Source organism: Dendrobates tinctorius, unplaced genomic scaffold (genome assembly GCF_039654945.1).
Source record: "Dendrobates tinctorius isolate UK_male_01 unplaced genomic scaffold, ASM3965494v1 ptg000059l, whole genome shotgun sequence".
In the NCBI taxonomy this organism is placed as follows: Eukaryota; Metazoa; Chordata; class Amphibia; order Anura; family Dendrobatidae; genus Dendrobates; species Dendrobates tinctorius.
Window position 1 is genome coordinate 1,221,685 of NW_027361727.1, and position 18,104 is coordinate 1,239,788.

At 46.4% G+C, this 18,104-nt stretch overlaps 2 protein-coding genes across 5 annotated transcripts in view; one reads left to right on the forward strand and one right to left on the reverse strand.

The window, feature by feature from the left end:
- The first annotated feature begins 270 nt into the window (after positions 1 to 270).
- On the forward strand, positions 271 to 13,770 carry SVIP (small VCP interacting protein). The gene is made up of 4 exons (XM_073578276.1): positions 271 to 433; positions 1,664 to 1,714; positions 2,519 to 2,638; positions 13,131 to 13,770. The coding sequence occupies exons 1-4, from the start codon at positions 371 to 373 to the stop codon at positions 13,143 to 13,145; spliced, it is 249 nt and encodes an 82-aa protein (XP_073434377.1). The 5' UTR covers positions 271 to 370; the 3' UTR covers positions 13,146 to 13,770.
- A 1,031-nt stretch (positions 13,771 to 14,801) lies between these two features.
- Positions 14,802 to 18,104, reverse strand: part of GAS2 (growth arrest specific 2) — a 109,155-nt gene continuing 105,852 nt past the window's right edge. For all 4 annotated transcript variants that reach the window (XM_073578281.1, XM_073578280.1, XM_073578277.1 and 1 more), the window contains one exon: positions 14,802 to 17,051. In XM_073578281.1, the coding sequence (XP_073434382.1) occupies positions 16,833 to 17,051 (219 nt within the window). In that variant the 3' untranslated portion in view covers positions 14,802 to 16,832. The remainder of the gene's footprint in view (positions 17,052 to 18,104) is intronic.

Genomic DNA, 18,104 nt, shown 5'->3' on the forward strand with positions numbered 1-18,104 from the left:
GTCCCAGCAGGATGTCTAGTACCACCATACTGGGTATTGTGTAAATGTCATTGAGGAAAGATAAAATACTACAACTCCCAAATTAGCATTTCCACAATGTGTACAACAGTAAAGAAATGTCTCTGGCGCCTTATGACCATTATACAGCGCCACTCTGGGCGCCATTATGTGTGCGCTCCGCAGATACAAGCTAATGGACCCGTGGTCTACGGAAAAATGGCGGCCGCCGGCTGCAGCGCGGAGGACACACCCGGAGCGCTGATGTCATACTCCTTGTGCTCTGGTTACCAGCACAGCTGCTTGTTATTGTGGATTTTCCCAATTCTCCACCCCTTGTCCCTGCAGAGCCGAGGACTGGGAGCAGCCGGGGATGGGGCTGTGTCTGCCATGTCTGGGGGGCGCTGCAGACGATGTGGTGGAGACCCCTGACCCTGTGAGTAGTGGACCCCTCCCAACAGTCGGAAACTGGACACTAAGCAGCTGTACAGGAGTCTCTGCAGGAAGGAGTCTCCTAAATCTCAGGCAGTAGTCGTGTTCTGCAAATTTATCACAGTTTGCATTTATTTAATTGTGCATTGATTTTATAGTCTATAAAAGGTAGAATTTTTTTTCACCACTTTCTTACTTTTTGTGCCTCTCAGGTCTGTGGGGCTGGACACCACTTATCGTAAATTTTGAGTATTATGGGCATGAGAATGGCGGCTGAACTATGCGACTCTGGCTCATACGGGGGGGCGAAGAGCAACTCTATATTCCTGTATATCTTTTTTTATATCAGAACTTTGTAAAAAAAAAAAAAAAACCTGAAACAAATAAGTTAGTTGATATATGATATCCATAACTCTTTAATTTTTCCATTGACAGAGTCTTGTTCGTTATAGATTGTCTGGTTACCATTTTGTGATGTGTATATGTATGTGTGTGTGTATATATATAGCTTTAAATGTACTTTTGAGGGAGTGCTGTGACCAAAAAGTGCTGCTTTTTTAATTTTTTTTTTTTAAATTTTTGTTTCTGTCAGAATCTTGAACCTGCGATTACTCGATCACTTGTTCTGTGAGTTGTATTATTTGCGTATATAGTGATAATCTCGGTCTCCCGTGGAGCTCGGCCTGTGATTAGGCTTTGCGGGAGGACCAAGATGGCAGCCACGAAGGCGTTGAATAGGACCCTGGCTGCCGTGGTAACCCAGGGGCACCTCACGATCGTGTTGCGCGGGGGCCGGTAGGAGCCCGAATCTCCGGGCATCACACTGGGTCGGGAGATAGATGTTTTCAGATGAGATGAGGCCGATATGTAGGTGTCTAAGAATGCTGTGTGTTCGAAACGCGTTCAGAGCTACGAAGGTGCGCCCCATCCTTTGTATTGAATTTTATCTTGTAGCCCTATTATAATTTTTTTTTTTTTTTTTTTTTTACTGAATATCAATAAAGTTTTTTGAAAATTTGTATTTTTACCCTGGAGCTGGATTCTTCTTCCTTTTTTCTTGTTTAAACAAATGTCAATACCTTCCCGTAAAGTGGAAGAAACACCAGTCACCATGGACATAATGTATGCGGGGTACAGCGCTGTCCTGATACCGGGGACGTTGTCATACTCTCCTCTCTAGTCTCTTATTGTATAAGTGATGGTAAAAAAAAAATTCTCTTTTTTTTATCTGCAGGACCTGAAAAGACGTCAATTGGCAGAAGCCGCAGAGAAAAGACAGATGGAAGTAAGCAGCCTTCCTGCTAAACTGGTGTCTGATCATCTAATATTAATGAGCAATCTCTAGGATAGGACTCCAACATCAGATCAGCGGATGTCTGATAACCAACACCACCATGGTCAGCTGCTACTAGCTCCTGTTCAAGGACTTGTATGTCCTGTTCTGTATAGAAGACTTTTCAGCAGCCTCATTATCATCACATACAGGAGTATGACTGATAACACCTTTTATATACAGTACATAACACAGGATCCAACATTCACAAAAGGTGATGTCACAGCTCACCTCCTCCTCCTGTACAATGACTGATAACACCTCTATGTACAGTAGATAACACAGGATCCACCATTCACAATAATGTCACAGCTCACCTCCTCCTCCTGTACAATGACTGATAGCACCTCTATACACAGTAGATAACACAGGATCCATCATTCACAATAATGATGTCACAGCTCACCTCTTCCTCCTGTACAATGATAACACCTCTAAATAAAGCAGATAACTCAGGACCCCAATTCACAATAGGTGAAATCACAGCTCGCCTCCTCCCCCTCCTAATGACTGATAGCACCTCTATATTCAGTAGATAACACAATATCCACTATTCACAATGGATACATTGTGAATGGTGGATCTTGTGTTATCTACTGTCACATCTATGTCACAGCTCACTTCCTCCCCCTCCCTTTCCATCACAATCAGCTTTGCCCAGTTTCACCCCACCGACCTTCATATATTGTACATTACATAGATTTTGTACATGTGCTTACAAGTTTAACCCTTCGCTAACTCTTCTCTTCTGCGTAGGCTGCATCTCGGGGAATTAAGAATCCGACATCAGTGGATCAAAAGAAAAAGAAGAAAGAAGAAATTGACAATATGATGGCCAATTCGGCCCCCGCTGGTGGTGCCGGTGGGGGGCTTCGGGTAGGTAGCACGACTCTGTATTCTGGATGGTTACGTCTGGGGAAATGGAGATCGGTCCGGCTGGATTCCTCCTCTATCTTTCAGGATAAGTGGTGCCAGTGGTTCCTCACCGACGCTTATCTTTACATGTATCTTCAGCAGTGGGGGGCATGGTAATTCTTCTTCTTGGTCACAAGGGCTCCTACTTGGTCTGTTTGCTGTGCAAATAGCACATGGGGGAGAGTCACATTTCCAGTACGACTGGTTGTAATCAACATATACAGCTCACTGCACAGTTTTATAAAAATCGGCTTCTCTCCATGTCTGACAGCCATTCCATTCCAGTGTCAGGTGAATTCCAACCAGAGTACACCTCATTCTACTTCATGTGCTTCTGATTAGGTGATCACCTGAACCAAATCCTATTTAACGAAGGAAAGTATAAAAAACCCTACTGTGGTGTTCACAATCCTCTTGTAATAGGACAAGCTGGATGGCAAAACAAGTGCTAGTAATATCCCAAAAGCAATAGGAATGAAAAAATAACTTATAACCATGCCAAAGGAGTTGAAAAGAAAAGTGAGGATAAGAAGGGCTCAATTCTGGCTTTACTAGCAGAGGGATACAGTGAGCGTTATGTTGCCTCCATCCTTAAAATTTCTAAGAAGGCAGTCCATTACAACAAGGTCAAGCAGCAGACATTGGGGACAACAAAGCTACAGACCGGCAGAGGGCGAAAACGACTCTCCACTGATCGGGATGACCGTCATCTTATTCGAATCTCATTCAGCAACCGCAGGATGCCATCAAGTGACCTACAAAAGGAATGGCAAATGGCAGCTGGGGTGAAGTTAATGGCAAGAACAGTTCGTAACAGGCTCCTAGAAGCAGAGCTCAAGTTATGTAAAGCCAAAAAAAATCCTTTCATCAATGAGAAGCAAAGGAGAGCCAGGCTGTTTGCCAAAGACCATAAGGATTGGACCATAGAGGACTGGAGTAAGGTTTGCAACTAATCCTATTCTAATGAAATATCTTCATACAATGTACGCATGTGTTAAATATGTATATACTTATTATCTGATGTATTTTCATGACATTGTAATTTCATGTATATAAAGGACTAATTTCCCTCGGGTTAATTGGGGAGCTAGTCCTTCCTAATTAATTACATGTGGTGTTGCGATAGATATGAGGAACTGTTCACTCTGTTTGTATGCCTTTGAGGAAGGACTGGTTTTAATGGGTCTGAAACGCGTCAGGCCTGTGGGGGGGGTCGTCCCCATGATGCTCTTTTTTTTTTTTTTTTTTTTTTTTTTTTTTTTCGCTGAATGTTTAAATAAAGAGGAGAATTTTTACTGAAAAAGGATTCCTGTGCCGGAAGTCTTCTATTTCTACTGCATTTTTTTTTGTTCTTTTGACCATTTCTCATTTTCTGAAAATAAATACAAAATTTATTGCTTGGAAATTCAAAGACATGTTGTCAGTAGTTTATAGAATGAAATTTACATTTTACTCAAGAATATACCTATAAAGACAAAAATCAGACAAAATGAAAAATTTGCAGTGGTCTCTTAATTTTTGCCAGAGCTGTATGTACTGGAAAATGGTCTTTAGAGCGAAGGAAAAAAAAATTGGTACAAAATTCAGAAAACTAATTTTTGTCCATCTGTTGCAGAGTTTTCCCTTCACCCATGACAGCACACCTGAGAGAGGGATCCGCACAGCCAGGACAGGAACCCTACTGAAATAAAAGGACGGTACCTCTCCCTCGCTTCAGTTGGGTTTCCTGTCCTGACGGGGACCCTCTTGCTGAAAGCCTGGCGGTTTGAAGACGTTTCCTTATCCACTCACCCATGCCTGTCCCGGTACTGGAAGAACAGGCAGAGCGACTGTATGCCGGCCGTCCGGTGGAAGCCTCGTCGTACGTGCGGGCGTGGAGCGCCGCGCTGCTCTCGCTCCTCTGCCTGCTGACCGCCGCTCCATAGTGAGCCAGGCTTCCGAGGGCACGTGCTGCTGACATCCAGTGCTGTGGATACTGGGCGGGGCGGCTGAGCGATGGAGGGGTAGGAGTCTGTCACCGGAGGAGGCGGGAAGCGCTGTGGATCCCTCTTATAAGGAGGGATAACCACAAAAGAGGCGCTCGTGTCCGAAGCTCCCCATTATGGAGGTTCGCAGTGGGTAGCAGCAGGAGCTTTCACCAGTGCCTATGCCTGGTCACCAGCTTGGGCACACTAAGAGGAGCAGCCGCTCGAGTGGCAGCCGTGCCGACCAGAGATCTCAGGACACCGCAGTATCCAGGAAGGACGTTGTTCATACCTCTGATCAGCCACGAATCTGGTACCCTTGATTGACAGCGGGTGGTGAGCGGATCTACGAGAGTGTCACCTTTGTTTTTAATAAGGGACATTTTCTGCTTAATCTCTAGGGGCCTGGGAAGGCTAGTGCCAAGACAAAGTATAAGGAGTGTTCCCTTTGTAAAACCCCGCTGGCAGTTCAGTGGCAGAAGGATCTCTGCGCTGACTGCATACAGAAAACAATACGGGAAGAGACCCCCAACTCCTCCACGAGCCTTAGGCCTGCTTCACACATCAGTTTTTTCTGTCAGAGAGAGAGTTTTTTTAGCCGCCCGAACAGAGTTTAGGGTTAAATTTGCGGCCGATGCAAGTCCTCCGGGCATGCGCAATGTAAATGCGGATCCGGCCGCCCCAAAAAACATTGCATTGTCCGTCCAGGCATGTCTGGCGGATCTGCAAAAAAACGGATCCAACGGATGGGCATCTGTCAAAATCCGCCGGTAATGCAACTCAATGGGAAGAAAACGGATCCGCCAAGCAAAATGGCGATCCGTTTTTTTTTGCAAAACGGCGGATTTTGACTGATGGTAACAGACGGATGTGTAAAACAGGCCTTGGGGCCATAATCAGGGCGTCGGGGAAAGGTTCTCTAAAGCAATGAAAAAGGGAAGCAAGAGAGCTCGGGGGCTTGTCACTGATTCAGAGGCCTCGCAGTCCGGTGGGAATACCATGCAGAATCCCTGTCTCCTTACTCCTCTCCGTCCTCCTACTCCTCCTCGGACAGTGATGTAGGCGGCCGACTCTGCTTTCCAGCCAAGGACACCGATAGACTGGTTAGAGCAGATAACTATGGGCCTAAAGGAGGAAAAAAAAACGCCTAAATCCTTAGAGGATGTTATGTATGGAGACCTGGAGGAAAGAAGGAAGTGCACCTGTGCGGGATCTCACAGGGGAAGGAGGGCGTCAACTTCACTCACATTGGGGGAGGGAAGAGAAGGACCCACAGGGCTCTTTGGCGCCACCACGCTCTCCAGGTCAGTCAGAGAACTGCACCGAGGGCAAATAGTCACCAGAAAGGATAAAATTGACTGCTACATCCCGTGTGACTGTCAGTAACTAGAGGACATCTTAAAGAAGGCAGGGGGATAAAAAGAATTGGTTTCCCGTGCTAGGAAGCCTTTTTATTTGGAGGAGAAAACTTAATAGGGGTCGTCCCCTGGGAGAAAGAAAGAAGTGGGACTTCAAAGACAGGAAGGGGTCTGGATATATATTCAGGGGATCCTCTACATCGTCAAAAAAGCCCCCCCCAATGATGTGAGGTAGGGGGGAGGCTCTCTCTTTTTCTCTGCCTGGATGAACATCTCCACCAGTCACTGGATCCTAAGTGTCAAGGTCGGTCTGATGATAGACTTCATCCATCCACCTCGGCAGACATGTTAACACCCCACAGGAAATCACCAGGAGAACAACTAGCCCTGCCCTAGAGGTGGAGATTTTGTTACTAGTGCAAAAGCGGGTTCTGCGAGAAGTACCGATGGACGAGATAGGAAGGGGATTTTAGCCCCCCCCTCCTTTTCGATACAGAAGCTGGACGGTTCTCTAAGGACTATTGTCAACTTGAGGAAGCTCAACCGATGGGTTTTGAATTACTCTTTCAAAGTGGAGTCAGTAAACACGGCAATAAAGCTGTTGATCCAGGACTGCTTCATGGCGGTCCTAGTCTTGAGAGATGCCTATTATCACATCCCAATCCATCGGGAGCATCAAGAGTTCCTAAGAGTGGCTCTGTATGTCCAGGGACAGGTCAGGCACTATTAGTATGCAGGCCTCCCATTTGGTCTGTCAGTGGCCCCAAGGGTGTTTACCAAGGTAATGTCAGAGGTGATGGCCTATCCCCGTTCTCGGGACATCATTACCATCTTGTACCTGGAATAGTTGGGAGATTGGAAAATCACTGTGTAGAACAGGTGAGGGAAGTGACTGTGGCCCTAGAGGAGCTAGGCTGGGTGATAAATACCCTCAAATCAAAGCTAAGACCGGAAAATATACAATCCTTCTGGAGGTTGCTTCTGGACTCCAAGCGCCAGGTCTGTCTCCAACCAGAGAACAAGAGAGCCAAAATAATGGGCCTGGCACTGTCAGCAATGCAGCAGCCTATAAGGACATTGTGAAGGCGAGGTCCTTGCTAGGCAGGGGTGGGATTCAAATTTTTAACAGGTTCTGTGTTTGTGTGTAGGAAAACCACACCCATTATTAAGCCACACCCATCTACACACCTTTTCCTCAAACATATACAAGTAGGAACGCAGTCAAACAGTTGGAAAAAAAATACATTTGAATGAGATCAGAATAGTGCACCTTCTGGCCAGCGGCTCTCCTGACCCGAGTGTGACAGCTGCAAATATTTCTATGCAGCTGTCTCACTTGACTGACCGGCTGGCCAGGCTGTGCACTACATTCTGATTCATACGACAGTCTGTCTGCGTCCTAACGGTAATTAAAAGTCCCAATAGGCAGCACAGGTCGCCAATAGGCAGGCACAGGTCGCCAATAGGCAGGCACAGGTCCCCAATAGGCAGGCACAGGTCGCCAATAGGCAGGCACAGGTCGCCAATAGGCAGGCACAGGTCGCCAATAGGCAGGCACAGGTCGCCAATAGGCAGGCACAGGTCGCCAATAGGCAGGCACAGGTCTCCAATAGGCAGCACAGGTCTCCAATAGGCAGCACAGGTCGCCAATAGGCAGGCACAGGTCTCCAATAGGCAGGCACAGGTCTCCAATAGGCAGGCACATGTCGCCAATAGGCAGGCACAGGTCGCCAATAGGCAGGCACAGGTCGCCAATAGGCAGGCACAGGTCTCCAATAGGCAGGCACAGGTCGCCAATAGGCAGGCACAGGTCTCCAATAGGCAGGCACAGGTCTCCAATAGGCAGGCACAGGTCTCCAATAGGCAGGCACAGGTCCCCAATAGGCAGCACAGGTCCCCAATAGGCAGCACAGGTCTCCAATAGGCAACACACTGACACATTGACATGGCGTTGGAGTACAGTGCACAGTGACAGGCTGCTTTGCCTCTGAAGTAACCCAGCTCACACTGGGCAGCGGCACGCAGTGACTCCTCCAGCTCCAGTTACCCGCCAATAGCCGCACTGCCGCAGGAATCAATGCGCGGGGGCCACCGGTGTGTGCTGTGCTCAGTCCCAGTAGTCAGACAGAGCACGTGTCAGTGCTCGGTATCCAGCGGGTGGGGCAAGGAAGCAGAACAAGAGTCCTCTGCTCCGGCTCCTGCCTGCAACATCAAAGTACCGGATCGCGGCTCTGGATCTCCCCGGTTCGGGGTACTGGCTGCTTTAACAACTGGCTCCACCGAACCGGGGAGAACTGGCTGAATTCCACCCCTGTTGCTAGGATTCCTAACATCCTGTATATCGGCAGTACGATGGGCACAGTTCTACCTAAGGCAGCTACAGTGGGAGGCCCTGTCGGCACAGAGGTCGTTAAAAGGGCATTTAGAGGGAAAAGTACTTCTTTCCTTAAGGGGGTTTTACACTAAGCGATATCGCTAGCAATATCGCTAAAACGTCACTGGTTTTGTGACGTTATAGCGATATTGCTAGCGATATCGCTATGTGTGATACTTACCTCCGACCGGCTCCCCCGCTGTCCATCGCTGATCGCGCGAGAATGTCCGGCTCCATTTCTCGTCGGGCGCTTCCTGCTGTGACGACGAGCGACGCTGGACGCGGGCGGGAGGACGTCAGGATCGCTGTGTGTGAATGGTAAGTATCGTGCGCTGCGTCGCTGCTGCATCGCTGTGAGATCTTTCTGTATGAAAGCTCACTAGCGATCATTTACCTCACCTACCATCGAAACCTTCAAAAAGAGCCTGAAGACCCACCTCTTCCGACAAGCCTATAACCTGCAGTAACCACCGATCGACCAAACCGCTGCACGACCAGCTCTACCCTCGCCTACTGTATTATCACCCATCCCTTGAAGATTGTGAGCCCTCGCGGGCAGGGTCCTCTCTCCTCCTGTACCAGTTATGACTTGTATTGTTTAAGATTATTGTACTTGTTTTTATGTATACCCCCCTCACATGTAAAGCGCCATGGAATAAATGGCGCTATAACAATAAATAATAATAATAATAATAATAATAATTTAGCGATGCACCAGCGATCCTGACCGGGTCGGATCGCTGGTCGGATCGCTGGTGCATCGCTAAATGTAAAAGGGCCTTTAGCTGTAAGAGATTCCCTTGCCTGGTGGACAGTACGAGATCATTTGGCGTCAGGGTTCCAGTGGTTGAGGTCGGTGGAGGATGTGATCACGACAGACGCAAGTGGTACCGGATGGGCAGCACATCTACTGTTCTACTCAGTGCAGAGATCCTGGTCTCCTCTAGAAAGAGAGCATGGCTCAAACGTAAAGGAGCTGTCAAAAGAGCCTTAAGACCCTTTCTTCCCTTCGGGGTCGCCATGCCCAGGTCATGTCGGACAATTGCGCGGTTGTGGCTTATATCAACCACCAGGGTGGAACAAGGTCCCATACCATTATGGGGCCACCAGCATCCTGTTCCAGCTAGCAGAACAACAACTGTTATCTCTTAGGCCATGTGCACACAATGCATTTTTCCTGCGGATCCGCAGCGGATTTTACTGCGCAGAAACGCTGCGGATCCGCAAAGTGATTTACAGTACAATGTAAATCAATTAAAAAAAAAAAAACGCTGTGCAGACGCTGCGTTTTTTTCTGCGCTGTTTTTGTGCGGTACAAAAAATGCAGCATGTCACTTCTTTTGTGCGGTTTTCCACTTGCTCCATTCTCCAAATCCGCAGGGGGAAAACCGCAAGAAAACCACACAAAAACAGGAAGAAATCTGCAGGAAAAATGCAGGTCATTTGACCTGCGGATTTCTTCAAATCTGTGCGGAAAAATCCGCAGGAGGAAAATCTACGTGTGCACTTAGCCTTACGGCACTTCACATAAGGGGAATAGAAAACACGAAAGCAGACTTCCTTAGGCTAGTTTCACACTAGTGTTACTAAGCGCAAGGCTGCCGCTAAGCACCGCCCCTGGCCGCGCCCCCTCCGGTCAGCTGCTCCTCTGAGCGCATGACGCTTCATGCCACCAGCGTACCTTATATTTGGCGTACGGTACGCTGGCTGTGTGCTGGTATGGTTTTGCCTTTTTCCGCTCCGCCAAGCGCACAAAAATGCAACAGAGTGCGTTTGGCGTACGTAGGCGTAGTGCAAAAAGGGCGCATGCGCCGGCAAAACCATGCCAGCGTACCCAACGCGAAATATAGGGTACGCTGGTCGCATGCAGCGACATGCACTCAGAGGAGGAGCTGACCGGAGGGGGTGCGGCTGGGGCGGAGCTTAGCGGCGGCGCTGCACTTGGTAACGCTAGTGTGAAACTAGCCTTAGTCACAGAAAACTGAGACAAGGAGAATGGTCCCTAAATCCTCAAGTTTTCCAGCAAATAGTACTGGCATGGGGCAGGCCGGAGATAGACCTGTTTGCCAGTTTACACAACAGGAAAGTGAGGAACTTCTGCTCGTTAGACCCAAGGGGGAATTCATTTGCTCTAGATGCCCTTTAGATACCTTGGAAGTTCAGTGTGGCCTACGTGTTTCCCCCCGATAGCGATGATTCCAGCGGACGTGAGAAAGATCAGAGAGGATCAGCCGAGAGTAATTCTCATCTCTCCATTTTGGCCGAGGAGACCTGCGGTTCTCCCTTCTAAGATGGATGTTTGTTACCGATCCATGGATTCTACCAGAGATCCCGGACCTGCTTACCCAGGGACCAGTATGCCACTCTCAAGTGAAGGGTTTCCATCTGGCAGCATGGAAAGTGAGAGGGTGTTACTGAGTCGGCAGGGATTCTCACCAGGGCTAGTCTCCACCCTGTTGAAAAGTAGGAAATCGATTACATCAAAGATCTTTGGTAGAACATGGAAGAAATTCCTGGAGTTTTTAGGGCAACCCTTGGGGGATGAAGCTTCGGTAGGGGCTATTCTAGAGTTTCTACACTCAGGATTGCAACTAGCATTCGCAACTAATACTGTTAAGGTACAGGTGTTGACCTTGGGTGCCTTGTATAATTGCAACCTAGCATCCAAGCCCTGTCTATATGCCCCCCATAAACGCAAGTGTTTGAGGACAGGCCGGATCTGGTCTTAGAACCACCCTATATCCCCAAAGTAGTTCTTAGATTCCATAGGAGCCAGGAGATCACCTTACCCTTGTTCTGTGATGACCCTAAAAATCCAGGGGAGGAAAAATTCCATACTTTAGGGGTGAGAAGGTCCATATTGTTGTACATGTCCATGAGAAGTAAAATGGAGGAAAGATCAGTCCGTATTCATAGCCTTTCAGGGTAGCAGAAAGTGTTACGAGTTATCTAAAGGTACCATTGCCAGATGGATCAGGGAGTCCATTATCTTTTTCTACTCCGCGAGTGGCGCTCCTGTTCCTGAAGGCATCAAGGCTCACTCCACCAGAGCCATGGCTACCTCCTGGGCGGAAAAGGCGGAGGTATTGATTGATCAGATCTGTAAGGCCGCTACTTGATGCTCACCATCTGCCTTCTTTAAGCACTACAGACTAAAGCTATCCTCTTTGGCTGATATAATTTTTGGTAGAAGGGTGCTGCAAGCGGTGGTCCCTCCATAAGGTGTTTTCATTTATCCAAAAATCTCTCAGGTGTGCTGTTATGAGTGAAGGTAAAACACCAAGGTTACTTACCGGTAGCCGTTTTTTCCAGAACCCATGACAGCACCTGTATATTCCCCCCCCCCCTCACTCTTTGGGTGTGCACTATAGTTTGGGTGCCTTTTGTTGATATGATGTGGTGTTGGTTTTTTGTGTAAACGAACCGGGGGGCCTCTCCTGCTCTGTAACCCAACTGAAGCAAGGGAGAGGTACCGCCCATTTATTTCAGTAGGTTTTCTGTCCTGGCTCGGTGGATCCCCCTCTCAGGTGTGCTGTCATGGGTTCTGAGAAAAACGGCTACCGTTAAGTGACCTTGGTGTGTTTTACGATCCGAGTGTGGTGATCTTTTGGAAGGTAATGACTTGTCCACTCTTGTGATAATGTTAGCCAGGACGGGTTACAAAGCTGAAGATAAGCAGCGGCGTCCTCAATCAGCACAAAGTATTTTTAGGAAAACAGTACCAAACTGTATACTTGTTTTGCTAAAATAAATAGAAAAATCCCCAAAAATATTTCACTCTGTCCACTCTTTGTAATATCGCAAAATTATGGCACTTTACTGATCATGGATTTTTTTTTTTTTCTCCTTTGGCCGTCATTTCTTGCTGCTGACACAAGGTGGCGCTGGAGACTTTTCTGCGCAGATTTTCTGCCCAGGAATAATGTATAATAGTCGTGAGGAATCTTGTGACTCGTCGGGTGAGATGAGTGACCTTTTGTGCCGTAGATGCTTGCAGGATGGATTTTATGGCTTATAGTCTTCAGCTATTATCTGCATGCAGCAGCGTTCGCCCACGCTGACGACTCTGCACTACTTTTCAGATACTTGGAGTTGTCATCAGCTGGTGCCACCTTGGCCTCTTTACCCTCATTAGTTTGTGCGGCATTATATACAGGCAGCATTGTGTACGGTAATCTAATATTACACAATTAGATGCGAGGGAACTAATTTGTCAAGGTCGGGTTTCTCAGGATTTCAGCCGTTTTTGGTGATGTCGCTACCGCCTCCTGCTGGTTTGACCTCTCTGCTGCAGTGCATTGTGGGAGATGTAGTTTTTATTCATGGAAAGTGTTGGAAGTGCATCCAGTGTGCCCATATATATCTGGTTAGGATGTAGATGTTGATTGGAATCGTGGCGTCTCTCGGGGGCGGCGTGGTTACTTTAAAGGCTTTTTTTTGTCCAGAAAAAGTGCTTTTCGCCCCGTCGCCGCTTATTCCCCAGCGTAACAGGCGGCCCCTCGCCCCCCAGTATATAACATCCAGCCCTTCTCTATCTGCAGAGGGGCGACTCCATATTAATGACCATGGCTGTAGAATGGGAGGTCAGACATTCTCCTGCAGGTGGGATTTGGAGGGGGCACTTACTTTTCTCCGTATAGTGTGTAGTATTCTAGCTGGAGCAGACTTCGTTGCCTTATGTTCCTCCGGTGCAGCGTATGATTTTGTGTTATCAGCGGAGTCTTCTGGTGTCTTACAGCCTCCGTCTTTCTCCCCAGTGGCAGGTCGGCTAAGTCTAATCGAAGTGTCGAAGACAACAACCTGATGGCGGATACGATCCATGGGAACCTTCCGTTGTCTGGCTTTTGCTATTTGCATTCGTGGATCGAGAAGAAATTGGCGCAGCCGTGAGTTCTCGCCTGAGTCTTGCAATATCCGGTTTTGCTGTCGGTTAAAGTCGGCTGAGATCTGCTTCTAACACAATTCTCCATAATTCAGAGGGTTCGGACATGTACCGTATATAGTGACTTGCAGAGCTGTTTTTTTAATATTTGTAGAAATGTTTAAAATTTACAAATTTTGTGTTGTTTCCGCCTTCTTAATATACCCCCTTTCCAAAATCAGAGGCACTATTATTGTCAGGGGTGCAGTCTATCAACTTGCCAGCAAGGGGCAGCAGTGAGGCATGAGGCTCGGCGGACCTTGTGTCACCAGCTTGGGCTGGGGGGGGGGGGGGGCGAGTCATCCTACAAGTGGCTGCTAACGTGTCTGTGTCTGGGATATGACTTTTGCATTGTACAGTGTTATCCAAGGTCCGGGGACGATTTTCAGCTTTCATATTTATATAGTTATGTCAATGATTTTATTTAAGTGGTATTAATTATATTAAATTAACCTTTTGAAAAAACAAAAAAAAAAGGAGTCGGACCATCTTTTATTTTTTGTTTTTAAGCAGTTGCACAGTTTCTGACACTGGTGAACATAGTCATTCCGATTATCACCCTAACCCTATATATGTAGGTTTTTTTTTTTTAATTTACATCCTAAATGCAAAGTTAAGCAACTTTCTACCTAGTCTTCATTCTGTATGTCCTTTAGATGAGTACATAAAAGATGCAAATGTCAGCGCTCCTGTTCCTAACCACCCTTTCTGCTCTTTCCTCCCTTCTCTCGGTGTTAGTGATTGCAGCAAAAAGGGAGGAAAAGGATTCTACCTAGATCTGCATTGGAGAGAGGGGGTAATGTATCTAAAAGTTTTCATGGAGGGCAGACAAGAGGTTATAGATGGGATAGAGCGGAAACAAGTGCAGGATAGAAGCTGTACTGATATGAGCTAATGAAGATGACAGCACCTTGCCTACACACAGACCTCATATGCAGCCTATATTACTGGGAGAGACACACGCATAAGAGAAAAATCTGAAACTTTTTTTGTCTGAAGTTTTGAATAATGCCTGGTGGGAAAAAAAAAGTTCTTCTTTGAAGCGGCTCCTTCAAGCTAAGTACTGTCCAATCAAAAGGCTGCAAATAAGCTCCTATAATTTTTTAGGAAAAGAAAAACTCCCCCAAAAAAGAGTTGTTTGAAGCAATTATTGCTGGAAGAACTAGGGGTTTTTTTGTGAACGCCTCATACTGTGTGAACAGAGCCTAAAAAGTCGGAAAAGGAGTGTGTTGAGTGATTGCTTATTTCCTAATATCGGACCCACAGTGATGCGCCGATCTGTCACCCGACGATCTCTTGGACCAATGGAGGCAGTATCAGTACCTCCCTCTGTTACTTTTGTATAAACAGTCGCTCTCAACTAAATCATAAGTTACGCCCCAAAAAGTTAAGATCTCCAATAATATCCCAGCTTTAATTTTGTAACAGGGGAAAAAAAAAAGCTGGTATTGGATTGGTTACTACAGGACACACCTCTTGTAAAAAGAACCAATAAGACACAGGGGAATCTTTCTATAAAAAAAATCAAACTTTATTAAAGTTAGTCACAAACAACAATCCGTTATAATACTGCCCAAAGCAATCCTGCACATGAGTAGACAAAGTAGAAAAAGGACAAAATATTAGTGAAAATATAAAAAAAAAAAAAAAAAACGCAAATCAGGATCAGGGCGTGAATAACATGAATGTCAAGGATCCCCCCCAAAAAACATTAACAATCTGCAGTAAATGAGTCCTTGAGTTGTCCTCTTCTGTATGCTGCTCCTATGTGTCTCCATGGTAACAGACTACAATCAGACTCTGCAGTCAGATCCTGTTCATTCAGTGAGTTAAGAGGACACATGGGGGCGGCAGGGTCAGACCTCACAGTTAGGCCTCATTCAGATGATCGTACTCTGGACACTTTCTTCTATTTGTAGCACGTCCACAAGTCCCGTGCTGATTGTAAGGCTGCGTTCACACGTCGCGGTTTTTTCACGTTTTCGCGGCGGTTTTAAACACGCAATTTTGCCACGAAAAATAAGCACCCCATGCAATCCTATGGGATTCCGCAATGCTGTGCTAATGCTGCGGTTTTTTTCCACGGCGGAATCGCTTCGGGGGAAAAAAATGCAGCATGCTCATTAATTTAGCGGAATCGCGGCGATCCTGCCCACATAGGAATGCGTTGTTCTGCTTACTTTCCGCATGTGGCTGTGCCCACCATGCAAAAAGTAAGCCGCACATGTGCGGATGGTACCCACGGTCCAGAGGAGAGGAGACTGTCCTCCGGGCTCTGGGTACCATATCCCTGTAAAAAATGGAATAAAAAAATATTGTTATTCTCACCTTCTGGCGTCCCGCGCGGCCTTCCCGCCTCTCTCCACGCTCCCGGCATCTTCCGGTCCCAGTAATCCTTTGTGAGAATGACCGCGATGACATGGCAGTCTCGCGGGAGCGCGACGTCTGTCATTCACGCAAAGGATTACTGGGACCGGGAGTGTGGAGAGAGGCGGGAAGGCTGCTTGGGATGCCGGAAGGTAAGAATAACAATATTTTTTTTATTATTTTTTTTACATCCTATCTTTTACTACTGATGCTGCATAGGCAGCATCAATAGTGTAAAAAGTTGGTCACACTTGTCAATCAGTTCTCCAAGCGATGCTCCAGATCGTTTGGAAAACGTTAGCATTCTGCAAGCTAATTACGCTTGCAAATTGCTAGTTTTTCCGTTGGAAAATCGCGGGAATTTAAAATGCAATTTTCCCACGGAATGGAATTCTGGAATTTTCGCAGTAACTTCTGCGGGAGTTCCGCTACGTGTAAACGTAGCCCAAGTCTCCCGACTTCGATCCCTATGATACTTTTAGTTGGGATCATAAAAATTGTGTCTGAGTCAAGATGCTAAAATTTGCATGCCTCATGACCTTGCATTAATTAGCAAAGGAGCGAGCTGCATACAAAAAACGGTGTGAGATTTTTAATCTTAATTATTTGTAGTTGTTTTTTTTTGTTTTTTTTTTTAATATCGGATGCTTAGGAACATTAAATGTTTTTATTTGCAAACATGGACAAGCCCTTTAAGAAATTGAGTCGTACTACATGTCATCAGGGGCAAATTGAGGGGTCTGTAGGTGATGCGAAGTGACGCCAATCAGCAGCCATGTATGCTGACCACTTAAAATGGAAATTCATTGCCCGACAGAGGTGGAACGGAAGCTTTAGGTCCTCGACAGTAACCTGGGAGTTGGGCACTGCCCTAATACCCGGCCTTTGGGTCAGGAACTATCATATCAACTGAGGGGTAGGATATAATCACCCGCACAAGTCCATCCTATACTCACAAAAATATATAATTTACACACAAAAAACAATTTTGGAGCTTATTCTCTGCTTTTTTCATAGAGAAGATAAGTTGCAGAGAAATAATTGGAACGTGCAGCTAATACTTGTATCACTCGCGGTAATCTATCCGAGCTCAGCATCTGCTATGGTGCGTCGAAGTCTTCTTTACCGGTGACCCTAAAGGAGGGGAGGGGTGCACCTTGGGGGGGGGGCCTCACTTTATCTCCTTTTTGGATTTGTAATGGGCGGACACCACCAGGTAGGTGTCGGGGCTCATAACTTTGATGGTGGGAGACTTGTTCTGGATCGGTGAGGTTTTTCCATCCACGCGGGATATTTGCAGCATTCTGCAGGGGTCATGTTTGAGCAGATATCCGGCAAACGTCTCCCACCCTCCTCCGACGCGAACCATCACGTGTTTGTTGTGGAGCATCTGGAAAGAAAAAAATGGATTAGAAAAGTTGTCTTTTTTACACCATGGATAAGTTTTCTGATCTGGGGTATGAACTCTGTATGGGGGACGGGCAACGACTACTGTCCTAAGTAGATTTATGGCTCAAAAACCAGGAGTGGGTGACGTGTTTCTGTTATACTTTTCCACTCCTGGTTTTGGCATCTTAGAGCAGGGAGAACTATGTGATTGGTAGTCCGAAATTGGACATGCCTGATCGACATCTTCTCTGACCAACATTTGTCTGGAACCCCCATACACTTAAGGGCTCGTCCAGGCGGCCCTATATCTCGGACAAGGGATAGCCAACGGATAGCACTCTTCCCTATAGTATTGAAAAAGGCCATGCCCATGTCCAAGGAAATAAATCTCAGCATGCACGATTGGTCCCTGAGAAAAGGATGTCATTTTCCCATTCATGTCTATGGGTTCGTGGAAAACTTCAGACCTCACTCCGATTTTTATGGACGGACTGAATCGAAAAGACGGAGAATTTTTTTTTTTTTTCTCTCCACCTCCCGAGAAAAATCGGAACACACTCTGATTAAATTCTGAGCAGCTTAATTGGACCTATTCTCTCTGATGGAGAACATAGTCGTGTGACCCCCCCCCCCCCCCAGCCTAAGAACGTCGGCTGAACACTATGATGGATAGATATGAAATACACAGATGGATTAATTAAAGAATACAGGTATTGGACAGATCGAATCAAGAGAAAACCATGTTAGATAGATGGACAGATCATAGATAAATTGATAGATGTGAGATAAGAAATATATTGACAGATATCAAATGCTCAATAGATAGCTGGAGATAACTATTAGCGATAAAAGTATCAACTACATAGAGATATTAGATGTGTGATAAGTGTTAGATACATAGACAATTAGATGATGGATATGATTCAGTATTAGAGATAAGTAGATATATGGATGGATCTGAGAGATGACCGATGGAAGATAAATACAAATGGACCTATTGGATATGACAAATATTAGTGAGATATACAGATATCTGATAGATAAATGGAAATGA